Source organism: Tiliqua scincoides, chromosome 1 (assembly GCF_035046505.1).
Source record: "Tiliqua scincoides isolate rTilSci1 chromosome 1, rTilSci1.hap2, whole genome shotgun sequence".
Classification (NCBI taxonomy): Eukaryota; Metazoa; Chordata; class Lepidosauria; order Squamata; family Scincidae; genus Tiliqua; species Tiliqua scincoides.
This window is the reverse complement of record NC_089821.1, coordinates 17,552,783-17,580,155: the sequence shown is the minus strand read 5'-3', so window position 1 is coordinate 17,580,155 and position 27,373 is coordinate 17,552,783. Positions and strand designations below refer to the sequence as shown.

At 40.4% G+C, this 27,373-nt stretch overlaps 1 protein-coding gene across 4 annotated transcripts in view; it reads right to left on the bottom strand.

Moving 5' to 3' along the window:
• Positions 1 to 835: 835 nt before the first annotated feature.
• Positions 836 to 27,373, bottom strand: part of NUMB (NUMB endocytic adaptor protein) — a 98,116-nt gene continuing 71,578 nt past the window's right edge. For 2 of the 4 annotated variants that reach the window (XM_066631472.1, XM_066631473.1), the window contains exons 3-10: positions 23,815 to 23,889; positions 18,947 to 18,979; positions 13,247 to 13,321; positions 10,390 to 10,530; positions 9,256 to 9,457; positions 7,474 to 7,770; positions 5,811 to 5,960; positions 836 to 2,760 (exon numbers count right to left, since the gene is read on the bottom strand). In XM_066631472.1, coding sequence (XP_066487569.1) covers positions 2,054 to 2,760; positions 5,811 to 5,960; positions 7,474 to 7,770; positions 9,256 to 9,457; positions 10,390 to 10,530; positions 13,247 to 13,321; positions 18,947 to 18,979; positions 23,815 to 23,889 — 1,680 coding nt within the window. In that variant the 3' untranslated portion in view covers positions 836 to 2,053. Of the gene's footprint in view, positions 2,761 to 4,634; positions 4,791 to 5,810; positions 5,961 to 7,473; positions 7,771 to 9,255; positions 9,458 to 10,389; positions 10,531 to 13,246; positions 13,322 to 18,946; positions 18,980 to 23,814; positions 23,890 to 27,373 lie in introns of all 4 variants that reach the window. The other 2 variants (XM_066631475.1, XM_066631474.1) reach the window with 2 other exon arrangements.

Below are 27,373 nucleotides of genomic sequence, written 5' to 3'. Positions count from 1 at the left end.
CTGCCTTAGCTCTTCCCCCTGCACACACTTACCTCTGGTCTCAAACTCCTGAGGAGTTTAAGAACCAAGAATCTATGCAAGACTTTCTTCTATGGTGATAGCATCCCCACTACCCTTTTGATGGAAGCTCAATGCTGCTTGCATTTGTGTTCTAAGGCATAAAAAAGACTGGGGACAACAAAGGTGAGAGATTTGGACACATAAGTGCAGTACAGCAAGTTCACATTCAATCATGCGTATATTTACATTAGGAGAAATTTAAGTTTTAAATATAGGCAAACCTGCTTCTGCTAAATCTAGGAATCTAGGAAAATCAAAATAGCAGCACAGCCAGATGTTTTTCAGTGGCAATTTGTAGCCAGGAACAGCCTTCAACTGTGGGCAATATTATTTATCCCAGGCCGCATGAAACTTTCCTTTTGCTGTGCCAAGTTCTGCCTCAATCACTTCTAGGATGCCAGGAATGAGAATTGTGCTGTGCACAAAGCTGCACAGCAAAGTACAGGATTTTCTTCAGGACCACCTTGCTCAGTGGTTAACTACTCAGAAGAGAATTGGCAAGGAGATCTGGTGGGATCAGAGACAGGTATTTGAAGAGCCGTGCTTTCCAAAATAGGATACCCCCAGACCAAGATTTGACACTCAGTATCCCCCAAGCCCAAACTAAAGCAGTCTCAGATGTTCTTGCTACAAGTAATCATTTCTTACAAAAATACAAGAGAGAAGCTGCATGTTCTGAATTGGTTTTGCTAGGTCATGCGTGAGCCGAGTACCCTCTGTTCAAACAAGCATACAGACTGCTGGAAAGACAAGAAAAAGTACTGAGAAAGCCACATCATCTACTACCAACATTTATTTCTGTTAAAGCAGATTATAAATCAGTACAAATATATAACTTACATTTGCTTGTAAGGCCAAGTTTTTAAAGTAAAATTAAAAATGAGATGGACTCATGATTTGCCAGAGGAAGAACATGAATAGCTGCAGTCTAGCCACAAGCTCTCACACAGGACATTGGGAGAAACCTTCTTTTAAAAAAAATCTATTATCTTTTAAAACATACATAAAATGGATTCTTAAGTAGACCTGATTGGAGAAATGGTTACAGTAAGTTGTCACAGTAGTGTTAACAGATTTAAGACAAGGAAACTGCAGCAGAACATGAAAGAACCTATATGTATTCCAATATCTAGTTTGATTCCTTTAAAAAAAAGAGAGAACTTACCAACTGTTTTTAAACCAAGACAATACTGGTCTTCAACTACTCTAAAGTGATTTTTTAATTGGTCATGATTCATGATTGTTGTTGCAATATGCTACTTACAATGAACATACAAGTACAAGCTAGGAACTTTGCTCTCCACCCTACTCCCATTTTACTGATCGTTAGAATCAGTGATAAAATCAATCTTATGTACAATTTTATAACCAACCCCCCTTTATACCTTTGGCAAGATTACTTACAACTCATTCAGTTTTTATTATTTAGAACTATTTAAAATAATCTAAAATGCATAAAAATAAAGATTTTGGCTTTGTTTTATTTATATATAATCATTGTGTTACTCAAAATGGAAGCTCATCCTTTTCCACAGACCATGTCCGCTGAGCAGCTCACATTTTTTCCCCACCTGCCCATTCACTACTGTGCCTTTTCCCCACCAGGGAAATGAGTCACTTGCAGAACGGCAGACACCCCCTAGAGACAGTGACGTCACCATTTGCTTTTCTTCTTATGAGGTCATCTGAAGTTCTTGTGGCAAAAAACTTCAGGGCACAGCTCCTACCTTCAGCCCTTTTGAGGTTTCCTTTGCTGCTCAGGCTCCGAAGCAGGAAGGCAGGCAGTCTGGGTACGATTCCTCAATTATTTCCCAATAGCTGTGTGGCTGGGGCTTGGAGCCTTTTGCCCAATGACTGCGCCCATGTTGATTCCATAGTAGGGACACCAGCAATTGAGTGTGCTGTTGTGAAGTCTCATCTGCTCCCTACATACCTTCCACCCAATCTCAACATACACACACACACGCAGAATAAGCACAAGCCACAGAATTGCTTAAAGTTCAATCTCAAAAGTTTTCTGTAATTCACTCGAGAAAGGGTTAGTTGGAGATGGGTTGGTACGTTGCTTTGACTTGCTTTCTAGTGCTGCCCACTGTGCTTCAAATGGATCTACTTGCTGGGCCACTGCAGGAGGTTGTACATGCTTGTCCTCTGTGGGCCATTTGGCAGTGTCTACACCGTTGAAGGCAGCCGAGCCATTTTGCTGCTGGGCAGGAGGTTTAAAGAAAGGGCTGGCAGTAGCACTGTTAGTTTCATACTGAGGAAATGTCTGCTGTTTTATAAGACTTGGCGATTGATGTGAGTGGGATACTTGAGTGTGACTTGCAGTGCCAAAGACATTGGCTACCATCTGGGAAGGGGTGATTCCAACCACTGGTACACTGGGAGCCGAATAGGGCATTCCATTTGCAACAGCATAAGGCTGAGCTGGGATAAATGTAGGCTGCATTGGCTGCACCACACCAACGGGCACTGGCTGAGGGGCTATGAAGGTGCTGACTGGAAAAGCTGGTGCTGCCTGAGAAACAGCAGGTGGTGGAAGGAGTGGCTGGGGTACAGGAGGCTGTGGTTGTGGCTGCTGTGCTCGGACAGTTTTGGACACCTCTTCCAGCCAACGGTCTGCTTCCGATGGCGTGCGCCTGTGGTTTGCCTGGAACAAAACTGGTGAGGCTGCCCCAGAGTTGGTACTCCATTCAGTACCTGTGAAGGAAAACAGGAGTTAGGGCAACATCTCAGCCTGGGTATGTTCTTCACTCTGTTTCTGACCATTGCTTTTTAGTAATAGTCACCCTGAAGCAGTGTCAGCTTCCAATCACTTTTGGCTTGGGGTACTTAGATCTGTACCAGCAGTTGACATCAATATTGCCCCACTGTAATTCAAACAAGAGGCTCTTAACTGAAATACAGGAGTCAGGTTGTAGCAATGGAAGTTATACCAGAGACTCTGAAATTGGACTGGACAAGGTTCCTGATACCTTTCTAGCCCCATTCCAACTGTCTATGGCTCTACTCAGGAAGCACAAGTGCTCATTGACAACCAGGATTCAGGAATGGATCAGACAGTCCATGCTTAAGCCAAGATTTTCGGGTCCTGGGGATTTATATGCATTCCAGATTGGGGTCAGGGACACATGCACTGTCCCATTATCAGACTGCAGATTACAAGACTATATAGATACAATATGCACCTTGTCACCCAGAACTCATAATTTGTGAAATTCATACAATAGTTTGAAACTGTACTTACTGACAGCTTGTTGCTCTCCTTCTTTCCCTTCCTTCACTTCTACTCTTTCCTTACACTTTCTAGGCAATTCAGTCTGTTAACCTCTTTCTAATTGTTCTGTAATATTAAATACTTGACATTTCAGTTTATTTCATGTTCAATTTCTACTAAATATAATTACTTTCAGTATCCTGTTTCATTTCCTCCCTCCCATCCATCCAATTCCCCAACCATGCTAAACCTCCAACCTTCTACACGCTGCAAGTTTCTTTACTCTTTGTACCCAGTATGACATTTATTGCTATCCCATTTCTTCACTATCCCAAAAGACTTCAGCTAAGCTTGCTGCTTAACCTTGAGACAGTTGGACTCTTTCTTCAACTAGAACTGAAGCCATAGCTATGTAAAAGGTTCAGCTCATGCGTTCTGGTTACAGTGCCTCAAGAAGCAATATAGGCTACGAAAGGTCTGCTGTAGACCTTGCAGAACAGATGCTAGCAGGAGAACTGGCTAGAGGACATTAAACGAGCCTTCTCTATATAAGAGCACCTATTTACATTTATACATTATATGACACATGGGGATTACACATTCCAGCTTAACTCAATATCCAGCTAGAATTTACTACTGGTCTTTTATGCCTAATAAAGGTTGACTTGACTTGACTACTGGTCCCTTTCCTTGCCTCCTCTGCATGTGCCAAGGGGCATGATTTGGGAGTGCGGAGTGCACAGTTCCTTCATATTGCTCAAGAGAAGGCAACAATTGCAGGAATTTCTTGGGTTGCTGCTGCTGCCACCTGCTTACAAACCAAGCATGACAATCCCTACCTTTTTGGTGTGGGAAGAGGAGGTCTTGTGACTAGCTTACCCTTAGAGCAGTAGAAGTGCCCATATTTCAAAAGAAAGCAGAAACTGAAAGGACTCTCTCACCCCCCACATTTGCTGCACTTCATGCTGTACTGAAGGTTTGGAAGGTCAAGTTATGCAGTTTATCTACAGCACCTAGCTTTGGTTTTCTAAAGCAATTTTTTTCTGAAAATCAGAAAGGTAACCTGGATACATAAACATAGATACTGTATTGCAAGAGCAAAGTTTCAGGCTTTCTAAACAGCTCTTTCTATAAACCAAAATAAAACATGAATTGCACCTGAAGTATTCCTGCCCACCTAAAATGTTGAATAAAGATTGCTTCTCCCATCACTGATCCTTGATTTGACCCCCCCCCCCCAAATATTTTAGATGCCAGAAAGTAACTGCTTTGCTGGACCAGATTAAGGTCCCTGTAGTAGAGCATCCCGGGCTGCAACCCTTTAAAAGCAACTCTCAGAATCTACGTCCAGTCTTACCAGAAAGAGCGGCTGCAGCTCCAGTTTTAGCAGCAGCTGGAGCGGCAGGGGCATGAGCCCAAGGATTGGTTTCACGAACTGGCATTGCTGTGGGTGCTACAGGAGTTTGAGCTGGTTTAGCTGCAAGCACACTGAAGGCAGAGGCAGTGCCATTAACTAAAATGGGAGCAGACAACATCAATGCTGTTAATTCATGCAAGGCATGCAGGTGACAGGGATGTTAAAATGAATGCATGATTTCTGCCAGCATGCAACAACCAAAAACAGAGTCACTTTCACACTGTTAATCTACAGGCATCTCTCATGGTGTCTTTCAGTTAAATTCGCTTTTGTGTCTGCCATAAGACAACTGGATTTCTTCACTAGCGCACTAACAGGATAGGCTCCATATTTTATACTTCGATTATTCTAACCAAGAAATCAGCACTTTTTGCTGTGCAATAAAAATTAAAAGTTAGAGATCATGTTATCTGGACCATAGACTACATATGCTTACTTCCTTGAACACTGAGGGTGCAGCTTTAATTCATAAGTACTATAGCAATTTTGTCATGTAAGGTCCTTTGGCTATTGAAAACAATTTCTACTGTGAAATCCAATCAGTCACATTTTATCTTTAACCTACATCCATAGAGGCTGTTATCTCCATTAACACAAGGATCAGGCTTCAATATTACTTGTGGTAATGCAGAACTATTAATATTTTTGAAGCAGCATATCATTTCAGGTTGGGGAGTCAAAGCCAAACACAAATACAGCTCTGAAACTGAGAATCCCCATTTTCCTTGCTCTACTCTTAAGTGTGGTCACTGCAATGTTGAGGCTGAACAGTTACTAATTTCACGCATTTTAGAAACCATTCAGTTAGTTGGGAAAGCCCAGCAAAGCTGAATTGAAATTATACATTCCCTACATGGTAATATTTTATTCAACAATGTCTGAAAGGCATACTTTAATTCCTTTCCTAGAATTAATGTATCGCTTGTGTGCGGGTTCTCATCTTTGTTGGAATGCAAACACAGGAGACAACAAGCATATAGATGAACAAAAGAAGATGGCTTCAAATGCAAACAAAATGGCTGCAAGACATTTGACACATTAAAGCAATGACACCAGTGGAAAGAAGCATTGTGTATGTATCAAGCATCAATACTTTCAAGTTTGAAGAGGACACACCTTGGAAAGCAGGAGACTGTGGTGCAACTGCTGTGACTGGTTTCGTCATAGGGGCAGAAGAGAAAGGGTCTTCAGATGGTGTACTAAATGCATTTGTAATCTGGGAGCACAAGGAACTAATGCTATCCAGTTCCCCTTCAACTTCAGGAACTGCAAGCAAGAACACAGATTGCATAGAAATGCAGGCAACCGAAGACAGAGGACTCAAATTTCCCATCTCCCCCCCAGCCCGAGTTATTCCTGATGTCTATGCAAGATTGCATGCATCGTATCACAAATTCATGGTGAAGGCCTAAAAACAGGTGTCCAAACTTTTTGGCAGAAGGGCCACATCATCTCTCTGACACTGTGTCGGGGGCCAGGAAAAAAGAAAAGAATTAATTTACATTTCAAATTTACATAAATGAATATATTAGAGATATATAATGAACTTATATGAATGAAAGAAAGTCTTGCAATAGCACAAGGCCTATAAAGGACCTTGCACAAAGCAAGACTGGCCTTTCCTTCCCTGCCACTGCTGCATCACAGATGTGAAACAGCAAGCAGTGGAGGGAGCCCTTGTCCCACAGCTCATGTAAGAGGTCAAACAGTTGCCCTCACACTGAGAGTGGTTGCATCAGGCCAGTACTGACTCCAACAAGTCTCCAGAGGCTCATTGGAAACTGGGGGCTCCATGATGGCCAGATTGGGAGTCCCTAAGGGCTACAAGTGGTCCCCAGGCCAGAGTTTGGGCACCCCTAGCTTAGAAGACAAACAAGGCCCAACAGAATTCTGATGAATGGGAATCAAGAATGAAATTGCTTTGTGATTTCATACCTTTTCCCAGAGCATCTGTTTGCATTTTTAACAGTACAGTATGATTTAATGGGCTAATAGAGGGGAGAAAGGTGCCTGTTAAACCAGAATGCATGTATGACAATGCACACATTGCATGTGAAAAACATGACTAATTTTTAAAGGAGGAGACATCATTATTTCCTGTCTGTTAAATCAAGATTCATTGTACCATAATTTATTAATCTCTCACACACGAACAAGTTCAATTCATTTGTCTCTGCAAACACAGCTATGAGTTAGGATAACTTAGTCAAGATGCTCATGATGTGACTGCTTAGATCACATATCTCTACCTCTGAATATGCTCCGTGTAGTTCGAACTACAAGGTAGTTAGGAAGAATTAACACATTTTAGAGCTAGGTGTAAATATATGCAGGTGGGGTTTCTGTATCTGCGAACTGTGTATCTGTGGATCTGGCTCAATACAGGTCTCCTAGACCCATGCTGAGCCAGTCTTGGGCCCCACCGGAGCTCTGCTCCTGTCCCTTCTGGAGGGCTTTCTGAAGTGCATCAGCCCACTGCCTCTGTGGGCTACAGAATGGCCCTCTTAGCTGAACAAAATGATACTTCCAGTTTCCTTTGGGAAACTGAAAATGGATTCCCCATGGATACTGAGGCCCCACCTATATAACACTATGCAGAGGAAGAATTCAAGAGAAGAATCAAGTACATGTGGGTGCAAAGACAACACAGTTGGAGCGGGACAAAGAGTAGAGATTCATGTGAACATTTTTCTGTGGGGCCTCCCTCCATTCTGGAGAACCAAGTTAAAATGAACCCAACTACAAAAAATATTGAACAAAGGAAGAAATTTTGCCCCACCTGCATTTTTCATGGGAAAGTCGGTCTTCCTTTGCACCGTTGAAGGCAACTCATTTATTCGCAATGAAAGCTGGCGTTTAAATGGGGACATCTTCTGGCTAAGAGCAGGGAAACCTCTGAAAGAGCCTTGTCTGGCTAGTTGCTCTATGGGAGCATGTCTTCGCGGGATGGCATGAGGATTATTCGTCTCTTTGTCCGAGGCTGAAACATCAGCAGTAGGTGAGGTTGGGGAGCTTGGAGACGGAGCTGCATTGCCTGGTAAAACACTTGAGGGGGCTGTTTTCACATCTATTTCAACTGTGGAAGAAAATAAAATGACACGTTTTAGTAGTAGCAACATGTCTACTGTTCTGAATAAGCAAATGGCGACTACACTCAGGATTGTTTAAAATCCTCCTGTAAATTTACAGGATTCCTTCTACAAAATACTAAACTGGTTTCTGTTAGTCAATGCATTATCACAGTTAATGCAGATTATAGAATGCATATGATCAGCATTATGATACAATTATCCAGCAATGCTTTAGCAAACACTCCAACCATTGCCTCTTGGTGTTGTCGTTTAAGCTTCTACCCAACCTATTAAGAGAAGTGATTGATATCTCTGCCATTTTAATAGGGGGACACAAAATTCTGATAAAGGTGTGCCAGCAGAAGCTGCCCTGGCATGGGCTCATCTGATCTGTGCTATGTCAGGCCCAACCACCATTTCTGGGCTTGTCTATTAAGAGATAATTTCTCTTAATACCTTAGGGGCCACTGTCAGCTGGGCACCTGTTAAGTGGTAGTCCTTGTATATGGGCAGGGAAATTCAGAGGCACAGTTGTCCCTATTCACCTAGCATAGCCTATTTTTCAGTAGCTGCTCATTGGTATCTTTGAATTGTGAACACTCTTATCTTGGCAAACAGAATACTACTATTTCTAAGCTCAGTGACTCAGAGTGTAGCAGATCCCCAGATATTTTTCCTTTAGTATCAGACAAACAAAACCATGTTCAGAAAGAACTAGAACTGATTTGTTTTTCAATTGAGCACCCAGAAAATCTGTCAAATACTCATTTAACTGTTATCATCTTAGAGGCAGGATTCAGAGCAATATTTTAGGTTCAAACTCTCAAGAGGTTGCTAAACACACACATGGCAAATCAAAGTATTTATATTTACTTTTGATTTCATTTGGAACCCACCACTTGGGTTCCATGGCCACGAGACACTCATATTATTATTATTAACAGTATTTATATACCGCTTTTCAACTAAAAGTTCACAAAACGGTTTACAAAGAAAAATCAAATAACTAAAAGGCTCCTTGTCCCAAAAGGGCTCACAATCTAAAAAGATGCAAATGAATACCAGCAGACAGCCACTAGAACAGACAGTGCTAGGGTGAGGTGGGCCAGTTACTCTCCCCCTGCTAAAAAAAGGAGCACCCACTTGAAAAAGTGCCTCTTACCCAATTATATTAGTGGCAATATTATAGCCACTTACAATGCAAAATATTCAAGTAAATGTACCATAATTAAGCCATTTCTGCCCAATGTTGCATATACACAACAGGGACCAAATGTATATACCTGTGGGCTGGGCAAAAATCGATTTTAGCGTTCACCATCAGACTAGCATTAGAAATGCTAGCCTGATGGTAATAACATCAGATGAGTGATGAAAACGCATTCTGCTCAACATTCATAATGGTGTTTTGTTAGTCAAGTTGTAGTTTACTGAAGAACCTGATTCACAACAGTAGGACCTTATGTTTCAGTCAGGTTTGCACATCACACCTTTAGTGTCTTGTATCTGCCTCATGACTTCCTCTCTCTCTGCTTGTTCAGTTGCTGTAGTAACCCTGAATGACCCCTCTCTTGTGAACGTGGTTCTGCTGGCATCAAAGGTGGCAGTCACTCCACACTCCTTCTCCCTTTTTTGCTTTCGCTCCAAACAAGCTGCAAACGCACAGCCAACTGCATGACTCAACCTTTCTCCCTGAAAAAGATATTGTGTCATTTAGAAACCAAAAAAAGGAACACACATCTCAAAAATGCTGCCAAATGACAGCTGGCATTCAATACATCGCAGATCCCTCTGGGTACAAAGTCTGATAAAGCAGATTCAGTCACAAAGCACAGGATGTAAATTAAACCATTTAGATACAGGGATGTGCATCTTTGAAACAGCAACTGTGTTTTGAAATATGCTGTCCAGGCAGTTCTTACTAAAAACTAAATACATATTTTTTAAAAAAGTGTGCCAGAAACACAATTTCATTCTTCATTTTACTTAATGCACACAGGGGATAATCTGCAGCACTGTAACATTTCCAGATCCGAATACCTGAATTTTGTGAATACATGTTCTGTATTAAATACTATGTTTCCCATTCCATAAGCAAGTTAGATTCTCTAGACCGGTAGTTCTCACACATTTAGCACTGGGACCCACTTTTTAGAATGAGACTCTGTCAGGACCCACCAGAAGTGATGTCATGACTGGAAGTGACATCATCAAGCAGGAAAATTTTTAACACTCCTAGGCTGCAATCCTACCCACATTTACCAAGGAGTAAGTTCCATTTACTATCATTGTTAAAAATATATACATAGTAGTTTGTTAAAAGTATAGCTCTAATATTTTCCCAGTGCTGTCACATAACATGGTGGCACCAAAGCAAGTCTACTATATTAAAAATAAAAATATTTAAATGAATGGAGACCCACTTGAAATTGGCTTGTGACCCACCTAGTGGTCCCGACCCACAGTCTGAGAAACACTGCTTTAGACAAACACAGAATTTGACATATATAGAGAAAAATATAGAGTCTAGCTCAAATATAGAGTGTCCATAATTTAAGTAGCTGAATTTCTTTAGGAACCAAAATGGTTACTTCTTGCTGTCCCTGATTCAAACACCAACTTACTGTGTCTTTTACAGCCATAAAGCAATGGCATATCCAGCGTCGCGTAGTGCCATCTCGACAGATGTAAGAAAATGCCCTGTCAAAATTTCTGTCTGGAGCACAGAAAGAAACCTTCTCTATTGTCTGATCAACTATGAGGTCCTAGAGAAAAGAGACCCAAGGTGACAATGTAAGAAACTGAGGTCACTACAGAAGCAGAGACTATTACATCAAAAATATAGTTCAACAAGGCAGACAGTTGAAAGCTATCAGGTTAATGCCAAACTTTACTCTTTGCTATCTACACAACAAATTATCAACCTGACTTCAGATAAGTAAAAAGTAAATCATTAGCAAGGATTCCTCATGTAGCTGTTTGTAGGCATACATACATATCATATGTGCATACATGCTCACAGAAGTAAATGCCTATATAAATACATACTTAAATTTCTTTGAGCAAGCATCTGCTCAAGATTTGCTTATTTTGCTTCAGAATCTTGCCCTTTAAACTTGCAATTTGCAATGAACTTTTGCAATTTATCCAAACACCAAGAGGCAGCCATATTACTGCCAAGGATTATACAGTTAGGAGTTCAAAACATACAGGGCATGTGCACCAAAACAAGTCTGTCCTCAAGTTCCAGTGAGTACATTTACCTAGAAGCTGGATAACCATCAGCAGGGGCAAAGCCACAGTCTGTCTATGCTAACTCCTGGAAAATCAAGTTTTAAAACAACGTGGCATTTATATTTTGGGGCATTCACACATAACTCACTAATCCTTACAACAAACCTGCAAGGTCCATGCTGTTTGGGTTGCCCAGGGCTATCTAGCCTAGATAGATGGTCAAGATGTCCATCTGGCACTTTCTAGCTACACCAGTGGTTCTCAAATTTTCAGCACCAGGACCCACTTTTTAGAATGAGAATCGGTCAGGACCCACTGGGACTGATGTCATAACTGTAAGTGACATCACCAAGCAGGAAAATTTTTAACAATCCTAGGCTGCAATCCTACCCACACTTACCCAGGAGTAAGTCCCATTGACAATCATTGATAAAAACATATACAGAATAGCCTGTTAAATGTACAGATCTATAACATTTCCCCAAATGCAGTCACATACCATGGTAGCATCAAGTCTAGTATATTAAAAATATAATATTGAAATAAATGGGGACCCACCTAGTGGGTCCCGACCCACAGTTTGAGAAACACTGAGCTACACTATTAGCCCTTGCTTACTATTAGTAGTATTAGTAGTATTATTGTATTACTCCCACCGGGTAGATGGGAATCGTTAGCCTGGGAAGGCAGCTCATCTGAGAGAAGGAAAACTCTGATCCAAAACCTCCACTGTCTTGTGGCTACATCCAGTTATGGAAAAGGCTTCAGGAGTCAACCTCGAGGCAAAATCCGGAGCCGGAGTCCCTGAGGCAGTTCATGGCTGAACACAGTCACGTTCTGGCAACTCCTGCGATGCCGCTGGAACCAACCGTATTGGCCTCTGCCTTTCCATTGGACCATTTCAGCGACGTGGAGAGGGGGGATTTGCTGCATGGGTAACAGTCTATCCTCCATATCTACTTTACCCAGGCTTCGCGCACTGGAGAGGACACTCTGTTCCAGAACACTATTCAGAGTGCGATACCAGAGTCTTCTTAGACTGAAGGATGCCAACAAGTAGTAGTAGTAGTAGTAGTAGTAGTAGTAGTACTATTAGTACTACTACTATTCTCCAGTAGAATTCTAAACTCATTTACATACATGATTCCATCAGCTTTTGTCACAGTCTCCAAGTTAGGTGTACAAAGAACAGCCCCACTGGAGGGGATCCATCTACTCCAAAATTTTCATGGGTCCCCAGGGACTTCATTGCTGAGAATAAAGGTGGCAGGAGGACCCACTTGTGCTATCTGCAGTGTCCAAAGTAAAACCCCTGCAGTATTGTATATAATGTGGCATGGAGTAAGGGATGAGCTACTGACTGCATATGCAAGAGAAGCAAGAATGCCTTTGGGTAAAATTCACCCCATGCAGGTAATACCACATATGGGCTACCTTCAAAAGGTAAATAAAGGATAGCTTCAATCCCCTGCATGTTCAAATCATTGGCAAGGCTCCTGCTGATCTGAAATGAGCTCGACTGCAATCTGTGTTCTTGCTAATGAACTGGGAAGAGTGCAGGTTGGCCTGATTGTTGTCAGCTTTTCAAGTACAAAAAGCAATCCCTCTTACAAAGCAGTAAACCTTAAAAAAAAATCACTGCATAATGTCAATCTCAAAGTAGGGTTGGGCTCATCTGAATGTTTAACAAGGGCATCATGCTTGGTTTTAGAGGCTTGCACCTTTGCAATTAGAATGAGACAGGTTAAGTTGTATGCTCCCCTTCTGTGCAATAGAGATATTTCAGAGCTCAATAGTAAAATCAAAATTGAGTAATGTTATGCTTTTATAACCTCAGCATCATAGGTCTCATTCCCTCATTGCATTCTCAGAAGCTTAAGATACAGTGAAATAAAAATCAACAAATTCCTACATGAAGTATAATCTCTTCTGTAGGGTAGAAAGAGCAACAGGGGCAAGGCTTTGTCTTTTTCCTGTTACTATTATGAGTGAAGCAAGAACACCTCAAGCAAACAGGAACTCAAAGCACAAAGCTGACAGGGACTTAAAAACCCAAAGCAAAACCAAATATTAAAAAGCAAATCATATTTAGTAGGTATCTTTGATGAGTTGAACTAAGCATGCATGCAGTTCTCAGCAAACTGTACTAAAGGGAACAATGAGGGGACTATGTTATAGCTCTTAACACCAAACTAGATTATACACTTGGTTCCATCAATTATGGTTTCAAAATTTGGAACATCTAACCTTTGTTTTCTCATCAACGACTCGGAGTCCATCCGCTGAAACCCATAAGACTGCTTTAACTGCCTTCTTTCCGCTCTTGTAGGGAAGAAAGAGAAATATTACTGTTGTACTATCAATCTGACAGAATGCTGACTTCCTCTTTCCAGATACAATAGTGTGCAAATGATATCCAACTTCAGTAGAAGTGCCCAAAGCCAGATATTCAGACCAAACAACAAAACCTCCAGAGAACCAAGCTGCAGCCAGTCTTTCAAGAACACAATGCAAAAGGAAGGGAAAAGAATAGAACAGGATGAAAGTATGTTAATACATTCATATAAAAGGCAAAGAATTCAAGCAGAAATTCTTTACCTGTTTAAACACCAAATAAACCATCAGTTAACACTGACGCTTAAGGAGTTACACCACAAGTAGCTTTTGCTGCACTTTTTACCACCCTAACATTCTGTTCCACGTAATCACGTAATGGCTGGGTTGTGATCCTGCCACAAATGCACACATTTAAGTCTATGTTTAAGGGGTTATAGCTCCTGTATTCCAACGGCTGGGGGAAAGTATGGTAAAAATTTCAGTTTCATAATATCAAAAGAGTTTTATACCTCTTCATGTCCCCTGGTCATAAGAACCTTGCTGGAGCAGGCTAACTTCCAGGATCTCACAGATGCCTCAGGGAGCATTCAAGACAACAAGATGCCTGTTGCCACTCCTTTGCATCTGGCATTCAGAGATAGGAAATCTGGAGGATGCATAGAGTTATCATGACTTGTAACATATGATGGACTTTTCCTCCTTAAATCTGAATAAACCCCTTTTAGGAGCATCTAGGCCAGGTGCTGTCACAATATCCTGTGGCAAGGAGTGTTCCTACAAATTAGTTACACTCTGGGTAAAGAAATTTCTTTTCCACTGTTCTGATTCTCCCACCAGTCAATCATAGTGAATGTCCTCTGGTTCTGGTATAATGCAAGAGAGGAAAAGAACCTCCTATCTATCTCATGCATCCATTCCATATATCCCTCCCCATATTTGGTGCAGGGAGGGGCGGAGGAGTAGAAGAGATCTCCTTCTGCACTGTTCGCTAGTACAATTTGCCACTTTCAACAATGTTATGCTAACACATTGTAGATTGTGACATGCAGACTGATGTTCTTATGAGGCAACTGATCTTGTCTAATATTTTCAGACATTAAGCAAGTATTGGTCAGCTTTGGGGAACCCGTACATGACTAAACTTTTTGCCCGATTAGCACTCAGGTTTCATGTTCATGTCTGCCAATTTAAGGTACCAGGTGTACCAAGTTTGGCTGTCCTTAATGATACTTATCAAACATGAAGGCTTTGTTGTTCTGGGCACATTACAGAGACAGTCCATGACTCAAACAGATGACTGACAGCCCAATCCTACGCATTTCTGCTCTGAAACAAGTTCTACCAACAGCACAATACTCCTATGTACTGACAATGTATAAGATGGCAGCCTTAGTGTTCATATTTTTCTAGTTTGGGGGTTTTAAAAAATGAAACAGATAAATCCATGTTCTATTTAAATCAATGGGTTATGTCATAATTCACCAAATATGACAAGGTTCTGCAGTTTGTTTTCATGTTAAATCCCTTTTCAAACATTCAACAAGCCTGTGCTTCTGTACAGAGAGAAAAATCTCTTCCCACTCAGATTTAGTGTGCATTACTAAAGGTCACAGTTCTGAGCACTTATCAAGAAGTAAGATGTACTGAACACTAAGAACTACTTCCAACTAAATAGACCCAAATAGCAGTGTGTTCTTTTAAACTGCTTTAAAAGTTACTGTAATCTAGGGCTGGAGCATATGATATGCTGCCCCTAAATTGTGAGAGTATGAGATCTGCTACTACCATAGATCCAGAGAGAAAAATAGGGTGGCCGTTGTCTTTTAATTTTCTGGCCTACTAACAGAGTAGGGGTGTCAAACATCAGCCCACCTCCTCCAACCTCATCTAGCCTGTCTGCATAATTGGGCTTGAGAATTGACAGCTAAGTGATTGCAGAGCATGCAGTTGTAATAGGAGCTGAAAGAAAGAAGTTGTGCCAATTTATCCCTTTTGTCCTCTAATCTCTCTCATGTTGACTGGAGCCAGGCAAGATGTGCAGATCACTGATTGGAAGTGATGCTTCTAAGGAAGACTTGCCAGGGTGTGGTGACTGAGGGAGGCAGCATTATAGGGCGAATGTTGGTAGAGGGAGGATATGGGTGGCGTAGTTCATTATAATTAAGTCAGACTGGCCATTGCCCTTTTTAAGAGGACAATGGTGATGTACTGCTAAGGTTGTTAACTACTATGCACAGTACGGAAAAAATTAGAGAGAACACTACTTTGCAAAGGCAGTGCTGCTGAAAGGGTGTTCTACATGATAAATTAGGCACTCCCATATTATGAAAACAGGACCAAGATTTGCATCTTGATAATATTTTCTGTCATTCGGAGCTAATGAGGTGACAGCCAAGTGCTTATTTCTGGTCATCACCTGCTCAATGACATCACTTCCTACTCAATGACATCACTTCCAGCCCTCAGCAGGCACCACAGATGCTGTCTTTGGCCTGCAGTATGAAACTAGTTTGGCACCTCTGCACTAGAGTCTAATCTAGAGATGTGAAGGCCCAGAAAAAAACTGGAAAAATTCAGAAAAAACTTTCCCCGTTTTTTCTCCTGAAGCCTTGTTGTTTTCCAAAAAATTGAAAAAAAGAAAGAAAAAATGGTTATGGAATGTTTTATTTTAACATGATGAATAAAATATTTTAAGAGAAGGTGTTCAAATATTTTCCAAATCATTTCTAAAAAATATGTATGGTATCAGATTGTTCTAATTTCTGTGCACTGAGGACAAGCAAGTCCTAGCTTACAAACTGAACTCTCCAATGCAAGAACAAGATACATTTCTTCCTTTAGGAGGTGCTTCTATTGTCACAAGAAAAAGGTGTCAATTTTGTTTTTACATGTGGGTGGGTATGTTTGGTTCTGTTCTGTCCTCTTCACTAGGCCTCAAAGCATTGGAAGAAAATACAGAGCAACAAAAAGGACCTGAAAGTATATACTTAATTTACAAAGGTAAGAGTTTACATTTATCTGAATCCAGAAAACTGAATCATTTACCTACATTAGTTTATCTTTATAACCTTTGTGTAAATAATAATTTAATGACTACTAATCTGGTTCTTTACTTCCCCTACCCACAACCATAGATTAGTGTCTTCTTTGTAGAATCCTTGCAAAGAAAACACAAAGCAATCAGTGGGAGATCTGACAATTTCACTTCTGCATGTGAAAGAATCTGGTCTGTGTTTGAAAACACACTAAATCAAGAAATAAACTGACATGTGAAAGGGTAGAGAAGCTTGTTTTATTCAGGGCAAACCTTCAGTTTTTAGAAGTCCATAATAACTGTGATAATGACAGACACAACAGAGTAGCTGCAGAAGCAGAGACTGAAACTGATAATTATAGCTCAGAAAATGATTCTGATTAAATTTCACGCCCATTCACTGAAACTTAGTCCTACACCCTTTGACTTCCCACCCTTCAATTCTTTTTATGAGAATGGGTTTTTTATTTTTATTTAATACTGTGGAGAGGAAATATGAATAATTGTTACTTCTGGATTTTTAAAAATTGTTTTGTGGAGGATTTTTTGTCTGTTCCACATAAACTAGTAAACAGTTCAGGAGACTGTTGCTCCATTTGTTAGAATTACAAAAAAAATTATAAAAAAGTAAATTCTGTTTGTAATAATTGTTTGGATACACTATATTTTTAATATGCTAGTTGTGATAATTTTATGCCAATTCAAATTGTCCACAGTCATAATTTATGTTCCTAAAATAACAAAATGACTTTCAATCTGGAAAAGAAAAAAGTGCTAATGTAGCATTTTTTTAATTTTTCCAAAAATTTCCATTTTCCTAAAATAATTGCTTTTTCCGAGCTTCAAAATTTCCAGAAATTTTACATCTCTAATTCAGTGTATTTGGGGTAAGGAAGGAACTTACCCACAACTGGTGATCTTGGGAGTTTTCACCTTTCCTTGCAATGTATGGTCTGGTTTTTACTTACATACTGTAAGCAACTGTATTAAACATTAAGCTTATTCCTTGCTCTACAGTGCATTTTTGCTTATCCAGTCTCTCTGCCTGTGGTATTATACTTTAGATGAGATTTTAGCTTCAATGTCTGATGTTTCTATACCAGAATGATTGTGGTGAAGATGAATGGACTGAATATTTGGATCTTTTCCACATCCACAATTCAGAAGTTCATGAACAAGTTTTGTGGAGTCTCATTTCTAGTCATTAAGACGAACTGCTGCTCAGTACCAAATATGTCCTTCTGTTGAGACTGGCAGATACAGATACACATTTAATGCTGCAAGCACAGTGTAGCTATTCATTTGTAGTCTAAATGTGAGCTCTTTCCAAGCATACTATTGTACTATGTATTTTCATCTGATAATGTAACCAAGTGAAGTCAGAACCGCTTTTCTTGTTGCTATGAGATATGTAAAAGGCCAAAAGACTTACTTGACAACCTAGAATTTTGGTGGTGAAGCGAAGTGGTTAAGAGATAAAATGGGAAGTCCTTGGTATGAATCATCTTTCTGCCATGACCTCATTTTGTGACTTTAGGCAAGTTATTCCCCCTCTGTTGCCCCCCCATCTGCAATATGGAGATAATATTGAACTACCCAATAGGGTTGTTTTAACAATTACAAGATAGTGTGAATGTGTGTGAGAGACAGATGATTGCAAATTTATTTATTATTTGATTTGTACCTCACCTTTTTCCCTGAAGGGCACCCAAAGCAACTAGCCTTGGGCAGTTAAGAAAAATATTGGTTTCTAAGTAGGTTCAGATGAATGGGTTTTGAATTCACTACCAGGGTATGATAGTCATAACAGGTGAAGGGAGGAAAACATTTTCCCCTCATATGAGATTTGACAGTGAATAGTTACAGGACGCATGAAGTGGAGGAGCTGCCTTCTACTGCAGCAATATCCTGTATAAGCTGGAGGGCTAGGAATAGCAGACTACCATCTCCCATATGAACCTACCTGCTAGTTGAAACTCTGCATTCAAAGGTTGGGCAAGATTCAACTGAGACAGGGTCCTTTCTGTGGTGAGACCACAATTATGGAAGCCCCTCCCAAACACATTTACTAGTTCCATCTTAGTGCCAGTTACTTAGTTACTGGCACTAAGTTCCATCTATTATGTTCCTCCAGGTATTTGATGAAACATAATGCAGAACTGTTCTTACAGAATTGTTCTAGCTGTTTATGAGTTTCATTTTATCTTAGTTTGGTTTTTTGTTCTTGGTCTTTTATTCTTGTATGTACATTTGTATGAGAGATGCCTTGAAGGCACAAGTCATCCAATGGCAAGGGAAAAAAATCATAAAATAAATGAACACTAGCAACAGCAGAACTCTTCCCTTATTGAACTATAATCAGCAGTCTTAGGCACTAAGTACACCATTTGTTTGCTATGACTTATTTTTTTAATCAAGAACATCAAACTGTGCACCCTTTCTATTACAGCCCAATTGGTGCCAAGCTGATACTCTGGGATGATTTTTGAAGGGCAACTTGGGAAACACTCATTCGCCAGTGCTATACCAGGGATGTAACTCCTTATAACGCAAACACAATGAGGCATTAAACTTACTTTTCCAAAGAAGCCTTTGAAGAACTTCCTTTCCTGGAGGAACAGGGGGGACAAGTCGAACGCTATTACTGTAGGTAGCTAAAATGTCCCAAGGTTTCAAACCAACATATACACACAAGAAATGGGGATTGAAAGGAAGGTAAGGAAATGTTTAGAGTTGTCCACAGAGGATGTGAAAGGCAGCTGTGGAAAATCCCATGAAAATGCAAATAAAAGGCATTACATGGGCTTTTATTAGAAGGACAGGCTATAGTTCTGAAATTGGTGGAAAGAGGAAAAGAATAATCAGGCCCAATTTCATGCAAAAATGTTTGCTTCATTTTGTTTCTCCTCTCAGCTTTTAGTAGAGTTACAAAAACTTGGCAGCAGGCAAGGAGACTTTTCCAAACTGGGTGATAAGGGCTTGATATTTACACATTAGGCCCATCTCAAGACATTCCACAAATTGGAGATGTAACGAACATACTCAAACATAAAGCAAATAATTTAGGAATGTATTTTATTCAGTTCTCAAAAACATTTAAGCAAAAGGGTGGTTAAGCTAATATACACACTTCAAGATCACTGATCTTGCAAGTCTATTTTTTAAAGGCAGTTTAGTAGAAAATTTTAGATAATCTTTCCATCAATGTTTCATTTGTTTTAGAACTTAGATTCTTTCACTAAGACAGTGCATGTTAGATTGTGTGAAAGTTCACAAGATATGCTTTCTTAAATTGCCTTTATGCTCCACAAAAACCAATTCAGTAACTGACAAGGAAACAGTCTGCAGCAATTTAAAATTCTCACTATTATCTTGTATAAAGTGTGCAAAGGAAGTCCATATCCATAGTCAAATCTGTACAATGAATACATAGTATATTTGACATGCACAGGTCAACAGGAACTGGGATCATGTTTGTTTCAATGGATATTAAAATGTGGCAGGTTAAAATATTTCATGTAATTTGTTTTTCATTTCAGGAGAAACAGAAATGATTATCCTGACAATCTTCACAAAATACAGGGGCAAAAAACCACTTAAAATTGTTCCTATGATGGCTATCACCATGCAACAAGGCAATCATATGCACTGGCTCACCACATGGAGCGAACCATTTTATTCACATTGTAACAAGACTCTCAAGAACACTATCTTTGAATATTTAGAAGTCACCCATCCATGTGATTTGCTGCACATCAAGAGCATTACTGTATGTTGGCAACCACAGGAGCTTTCACGAACATGGCCTTACATCTGTCACATATCTATGGATTTCTCAATTTAGAATCAACAGTTGGTTTTTACTGTCATTATGCCCCTTTTCTCTGTCGTCTCTCAATTATGTGCAGCATGTAGCATATGTGGTGAAATATCTAAGAAATAAGAATCTGACCAGATATTACACTTAAATATTTAAATCTCCCCTCCAAAGATAGCTTATTCCAGCATCATAATATGGTGGCACTGTACAGCTTGGTAAAAATGATATAAGAATGCATATTTTAGATTGGCAATTTGAAAACAGAATTCTATAATAAATTTGAGAAAGCAAAGCAGCAAATGTGTTTCTAAGATCTGACTATATCTACAGAATATAAACTGGGACAATTAATATTTGCCAAAGACCTAATTAATCACAAGGCTGTTTATGAAGAAAATACTAGCTGCTGCCACTGCCAAGTTAAGCAATAAAATTATGATAATCAGCTTTTAGAAGATTTGCCAAAGCTCAGGAGGTACATAAGAAGCCACCTTGTTTAGGAGACTGTCATTAGTTTTACTTTCAGAAGCTGGTGTTATGTGGGAAAATTTAGATGTTCCAGAAAAAGCATTAATGGTAGAGAGCATGCAAAATGGATTTTAGAGTAGCTATGGGAGTTAATTTTGAGAAACATTAAGTTATTTTAACACAATTAAGTTACGTTTCTTTTACCTGCTAAAACAAGAACACATATTAACAAATGTATCATATTTGCAAATAAAAAATATGACACGTTAAGACACTAACACTGAAGACAATTTAAACCAAATTAGAAAGGAAAGAGACAATACAACAGACAGACAGCTTCCAACATAATTTACCAACTGGCCAGTATGAGACTACCAAGAGGAGAATTGCATTTTAAAAACCTAAAAACTTATGAAATAATGCACCAAAATAGGCATTGCCAACTCCATGAAATTTTAATTCATTTTAAATTTTGGAGGTGATGGCACTTGATCAGAACCCTACAGCATGATCAGGTTTCTCACTGACCAGATGTTGTATGCCTGAGTATTCCAGACACATAAGGGAGTTTCTTCAAACATATTCTGAGCTCAAAACTGGGAACATCTTCCAAAAGGATCTGAACTTGAAAGTTTGATTTTAGTGCCCTGCAACTTTTAACCTGCAGGCAAGCTGTTTAGTTTTATACTTGGCAATGCTGTTACAGTGCCATAGCTGTTTGCTTTCTGTCAGTTAGAAATTCAGAATCTTCTCTTCAATTAGCAGCCTCTCTCCTGCAATTTAAGTTCCTTATTCAGTCTGGGTATGGCTCAAGATATGCCATGATCCTCTAAAGTTAAGTCAATGTTGTTCTTTACACTTGTGACTCTGGCATGCTCTTCATTCCCAAAGATAGTAACATGTACCACAAAAGCTATTATCTGCCCAAGTTTAAGTATTTAAGCACAACACAAGAATTAATGCTGGATGAGTGCCATTTCCAAGCAGGCATGTTTTCTCCCCTTCAGCTGATCAGTATCTTGCAGCTATTCTAAAATGCCAGTTCATGCTATTCAAAGCATCATTAGAAGTAAGACTAACAACAGTTGCTAAATTCAGGCAGTAGGTGGCAACAAATGGGTATATAAACAGTTTCCACCCACTCCTCCTTCAAGGAGCTTAAAAATACATTTGCCTTGATATGGACCTAAATATGGAGTGCCCCCCAAAGGGAAAAAATGCTGATTGTTCTAATTTTTGCAGAATATTTTTGGTGTAATTATTCAAATCTGAAATATGCAGCAGGGTCAAAGATGACACTTAGTAGAAAATGGCACTAGTGAAGAGCTTCTATGGTAGTACAGAAAACACAAGGTTCAGCCATTTAACAGTTTACTATACACAAGATGGTCTGTTTTGACAACTAAATAGATACATTTAAACTCAGCTACTTCTAAGTGACATGGCTTGTTTTGAGAAAATACGTTCTGAGAAAACCCTATCGTACTGTATTGGAGGAGACATAGCTGACCCTACAAAGCTGTTCCTGAGTATTATATTAGGCTAAGAAAGAAAGAAAGACTTTTACAGATTGAGGCAAAACAGCAAACCAATGAATGAACTCCACTGTTAGATGTTTGTGACATCTGAATTCCCTTAGATGAGTGCTCACATTCCAGTCCAAGTGAAGCATAACGCATCAATAAAAATTCCTGAAGAAACTGCCTTGTGTGTCAATATCAATAAGCCTTAGACAGATGACCTGAGGAAAGTCTACATTGTAAAACAGTAGTACAGCTGGAGGTTGTACCAGAGTTTTGTTTGGACTTTAGAGAAAGATTTCAAGTATTTTAGCCATGTTCAGCAGAAAAGGTATCTGAAAACTATCTTGTGCTAAAAGGGACAGAAAAGGGTTTGCAGCTTGGTAATTTCCACACAACCAACATTTAACAAGCTGGGCCAGGTTTGTTTAAAGTGAAACTGTTTTATATTTCTATTGGAAATAGCACCCGTCCATTTTATATTTATGTCATGGATGTAACAAGGGAGTTGAAAAAGTGAAAAGATCTATTCTTATCTCGATTCCAGAAAAATGAAACAGAACGTAGTCTGCTTTATCTCAAACACAGTACATTTATGGGCTTCAGAACAGCAAGCAGCAAACACAGCTTGATGGCCCCATCTTTATACTTTAGTCTAGATGCACAAAACCAAATTTGCAAAGTTATTGGCAAAAGTAATGAAGTACACCAATAATTTGAGGGGGTTCTTGCCATCAAATGCTCCAATTTCCAAGACGACATTGGTGGAGAACAGCTTTTATCTCTTGTAAAACAGTCAAGACAAATCAATAAATTGGAAATGACTTTAATCAGAGCACTAGCTTTTATTCAGAAAATAAAGAGAAGCCCATCTCTAATCCTGTTGTGTGAGAGGAAAGGTTTAAGTTAGAAATCCTTGTGTACATGAAAGGACTGAAAGAAAAGTCTGTAGTCTTTAATAATTTTATGTCACTTGGCTTAAGAGCATTTTGTATTTGCCACTACTGGCACTGAAAAACTCCACCAGAATTACTAGAAATTATAAAAAGCATCTCAGAAGTTAGCTGGTCTATATGGCACACACTTTTTCCCCACTTCAAAAATGAGGAATCTGGTTCTTAAGAATTTTCACGAGTTAATCCCTTTCTTCTTCCCATCCCCATTCAGTAGAGCAGAGCAGAAATCAAGAGCAAAAACTGAAGCACAAGATATTGTCATCTGCAAAGCCAGTATCTGCTAGCAATTAGAAAGCCTCATTGGATCAATACAGAGTGCACAGTCCTAAGTCTATGTTTCATTATGGAAGGATGACAACCCCAAAGGGTAACCTGCTTAAGAAAAAGGCAAGTAATTTGTTTAAGGAGGGATACGTAGCATACTTCAGAGAAAAAAATTCTTATTTGGGCAAAAGTAATAAGCAATTTCAGTACTGTTAAAGCACTTTTTGAAGTTACAGCAGTGTTACCACCAACAGGAGCCACAGCTTCAATTCCTTATCCAACCTACTGTGGCATGCCTCAATAACTATAAACAATGCTTTTCCCCCATAAACACCGTGCTCCATTACAAAATCCCAAACACAAAGCCTGAAACCAGAAATATCTTGATATAACAGTATTTTGAAGAGTATACATACAGCCTTCAGTCTCTTCACAGCATCTTCACATATATGCATTCCTCTTGATTCATCCACTTCTACATGTCCCAGATACTGAGGATGAGTGAAGAAAAAATAAATCAGATTAAGATAAGTGGATGCCACTAACTCTTCTGAACATAGATAATTTTTTCACTGTACATAGCACCTATAAACAGAAGTGACTAACCTATTTGTTCATTGCTTTGGGCTTGAAATAATGATACACTAACCTTCACTAATTTCAAATGATGGTGAAAGGTACCTCTGCATACATTATTCCTGTTGAACAAAAACTGAATGCTCCAGCAGAGGAGGCGTGGGGAGGTAGACATAGCAAGAGACAAAACTCCAATACAAGGGAAGATCACAGAGCACTTTAGGTGCACTTCATATTCATTGTTCAAAAAAAAATTCACTAGAGTTTATCTAACATATCAGTTCTTACTCAACTGCAACCAAGTACGAGTTGCAAACGAGTAACTCCATGTTTGGAATTAAGTTAAACACAACTCACCTTATATTATAAAGGAGAACCAAAATCCAAAGAAGGGGAAAAAAGCACAGGTGGCCTGCAACCATAGCCACTCTGACAGAAAAGCTGCTTTGCAGTTTAAAAAGTTATATCCATTTGGCAACAAGAAGTGATGTAAAGAAATCAAAGGAGACCTTCAGCTGGATGAGCATTTTCTTCTGCACATTCAGATTTCCATTTGTTGAAGACCAACTTGTGTGAATTGAGAACTTCTAGCTGAAGTGTCAGAGTCTCACCCATTTTTATTATTTAGCTAGCATTATCAATAAACTGACAAACAAGAGAACAATCCATGTCCCGAAAGGCTAACAGTCTAAAAATTAAGATGACACCAAGGATGAGGGGGTACGGGGAAGAGTAGAGGCAGGGAAACAGGACAAGAATATGCAATTGTTTCATGCACGTGTACCTAGAGGCTTATCTGCAAGGTAACTATAGGAACTTCATTGTGCCATAGGCTTCATGGGAAAGGTGAGTTTTCAAGAGGGGTATTAAGAAAGCATCATGGCAGGCTCTGGGAGAGAGTTTCACATCATTATACCCAACTACTACATAAAATCTATGTTCAGTACCCATGACAGTACCCTGCCATTCATTAGGTCTCCTAAGAAAATGCAAAAGATTCCTATAATGCAACACAGAACAACGAACCCCCAAAGGATGAAGTTCTGCCTTTTTTATTGCCTAGACCAGTGGTTCTAAAACTTTTAGCACTAGGACCCACTTTTTAGAATGACAATCTGCCCAGGACCCACCAGAAGCTTTGCAATTTCATGGCCGGAAGTGATATAATCAAATAGTTGGCAACCTTCAGTCTCAAAAGACTATGGTATCGCGCTCTGAAAGGTGGTTCTGGAACAGCGTCTAGTGTGGCTGAAAAGGCCGATTCCGGAGTGACAATCCCTTCCACACTGGGAGCAAGTGCAGTCTGTCCCTGGCCTGTCTCCCTGGCTAAGGGCCTTCCTTCTTTGCCTCAGACTGTTGGCCAAGTGTCTCTTCAAACTGGGAAAGGCCATGCTGCACAGCCTGCCTCCAAGCGGGCCGCTCAGAGGCCAGGGTTTCCCACTTGTTGAGGTCTATCCCTAAGGCCTTCAGATCCCTCTTGCAGATGTCCTTGTATCGCAGCTGTGGTCTACCTGTAGGGCGCTTTCCTTGCACGAGTTCTCCATAGAGGAGATCCTTTGGGATCCGGCCATCATCCATTCTCACGACATGACCGAGCCAACGCAGGCGTCTCTGTTTCAGTAGTGCATACATGCTAGGGATTCCAGCACGTTCCAGGACTGTGTTGTTTGGAACTTTGTCCTGCCAGGTGATGCCGAGAATACGTCGGAGGCAGCGCATGTGGAAAGCATTCAGTTACCTCTCCTGTTGTGAGTGAAGAGTCCATGGTCCTAGGGATTCCAGCACGTTCCAGGACTGTGTTGTTTGGAACTTTGTCCTGCCAGGTGATGCCGAGAATACGTCGGAGGCAGCGCATGTGGAAAGCATTCAGTTTCCTCTCCTGTTGTGAGTGAAGAGTCCATGACTCGCTGCAGTACAGAAGTGTACTCAGGACGAAAGCTCTGTAGACCTGGATCTTGGTATGTTCCGTCAGCTTCTTGTTGGACCAGACTCTCTTTGTGAGTCTGGAAAACGTGGTAGCTGCTTTACCGATGCGTTTGTTTAGCTCGGTATCGAGAGAAAGAGTGTCGGAGATCGTTGAGCCAAGGTACACAAAGTCATGGACAACCTCCAGTTCATGCGCAGAGATTGTAATGCAGGGAGGTGAGTCCACATCCTGAACCATGACCTGTGTTTTCTTCAGGCTGATTGTCAGTCCAAAATCTTGGCAGGCCTTGCTAAAACGATCCATGAGCTGCTGGAGATCTTTGGCAGAGTGGGTAGTGATAGCTGCATCGTCGGCAAAGAGGAAGTCACGCAGACATTTCAGCTGGACTTTGAACTTTGCTCTCAGTCTGGAGAGGTTGAAGAGCTTTCCATCTGATCTGGTCCGGAGATAGATGCCTTCTGTTGTAGTTCCAAAGGCCTGCTTCAGCAGGACAGCGAAGAAGATCCCAAACAAGGTTGGTGCAAGAACACAGCCCTGCTTCACGCCGCTTCGGATGTCAAAGGGGTCTGATGTGGAGCCATCGAGGACAACAGTGCCCTTCATGTCCTTGTGGAAGGATCTGATGATGCTGAGGAGCCTGGGTGGACATCCAATCTTGGGGAGAATCTTGAAGAGGCCATCCCTGCTGACCAGGTCGAAAGCCTTCGTGAGATCTATGAAGGCTATAAAGAGTGGCTGTCGTTCCCTGCATTTCTCCTGCAGTTGTCTAAGGGAGAATACCGTATCAGTGGTGGACCTGTTGGCTCGGAATCCACACTGTGATTCTGGATAAACTCTCTCTGCAAGTACCTGGAGCCTCTTTAGTGCAACTCGGGCAAACAACTTTCCTACAACGCTAAGGAGAGAGATGCCACGGTAGTTGTTGCAGTCACCCCTGTCGCCTTTGTTCTTGTACAGCGTGATGATGTTTGCATCCCTCATGTCTTGAGGTACTCCACCTTCTCTCCAGCAGAGACAAAGGATTTCATGCAGCTCAGTGATGATGATCTCTTTGCAGCACTTTAGGACTTCAGCAGGGATGCTGTCTTTTCCAGGTGCCTTGCCTTGCAATTTCATGGCCAGAAGTGATATAATCAAGCAAATTAAAATTATAAAGTAAAACGAGTAAATAAGGGGAAGTCAGTCCTGTTCCACCAAGCGAATTTTCTCTGTAGCCTGCCCGCGATAACCCTCCCCCCACAAAAAATTAAGATTTTCAGCTCTGCCTAGTGTCCAGTTCAATTTAAGTTCTTATAAACCATATCACTATTAGGACCCATCTAGCTTTACAAGTCTAAAAAGAAGAAGTCACCTTACCAGCTCAAGCCTCTGTTTTATTCTTTTTTATTGGGGGGCTGCCTTCTGGAGCATTTGTTGAGTTCCACTTTCATCAGATCGGGACCATTCTGGTGGCCTTGCATTCCTCTGTGCCT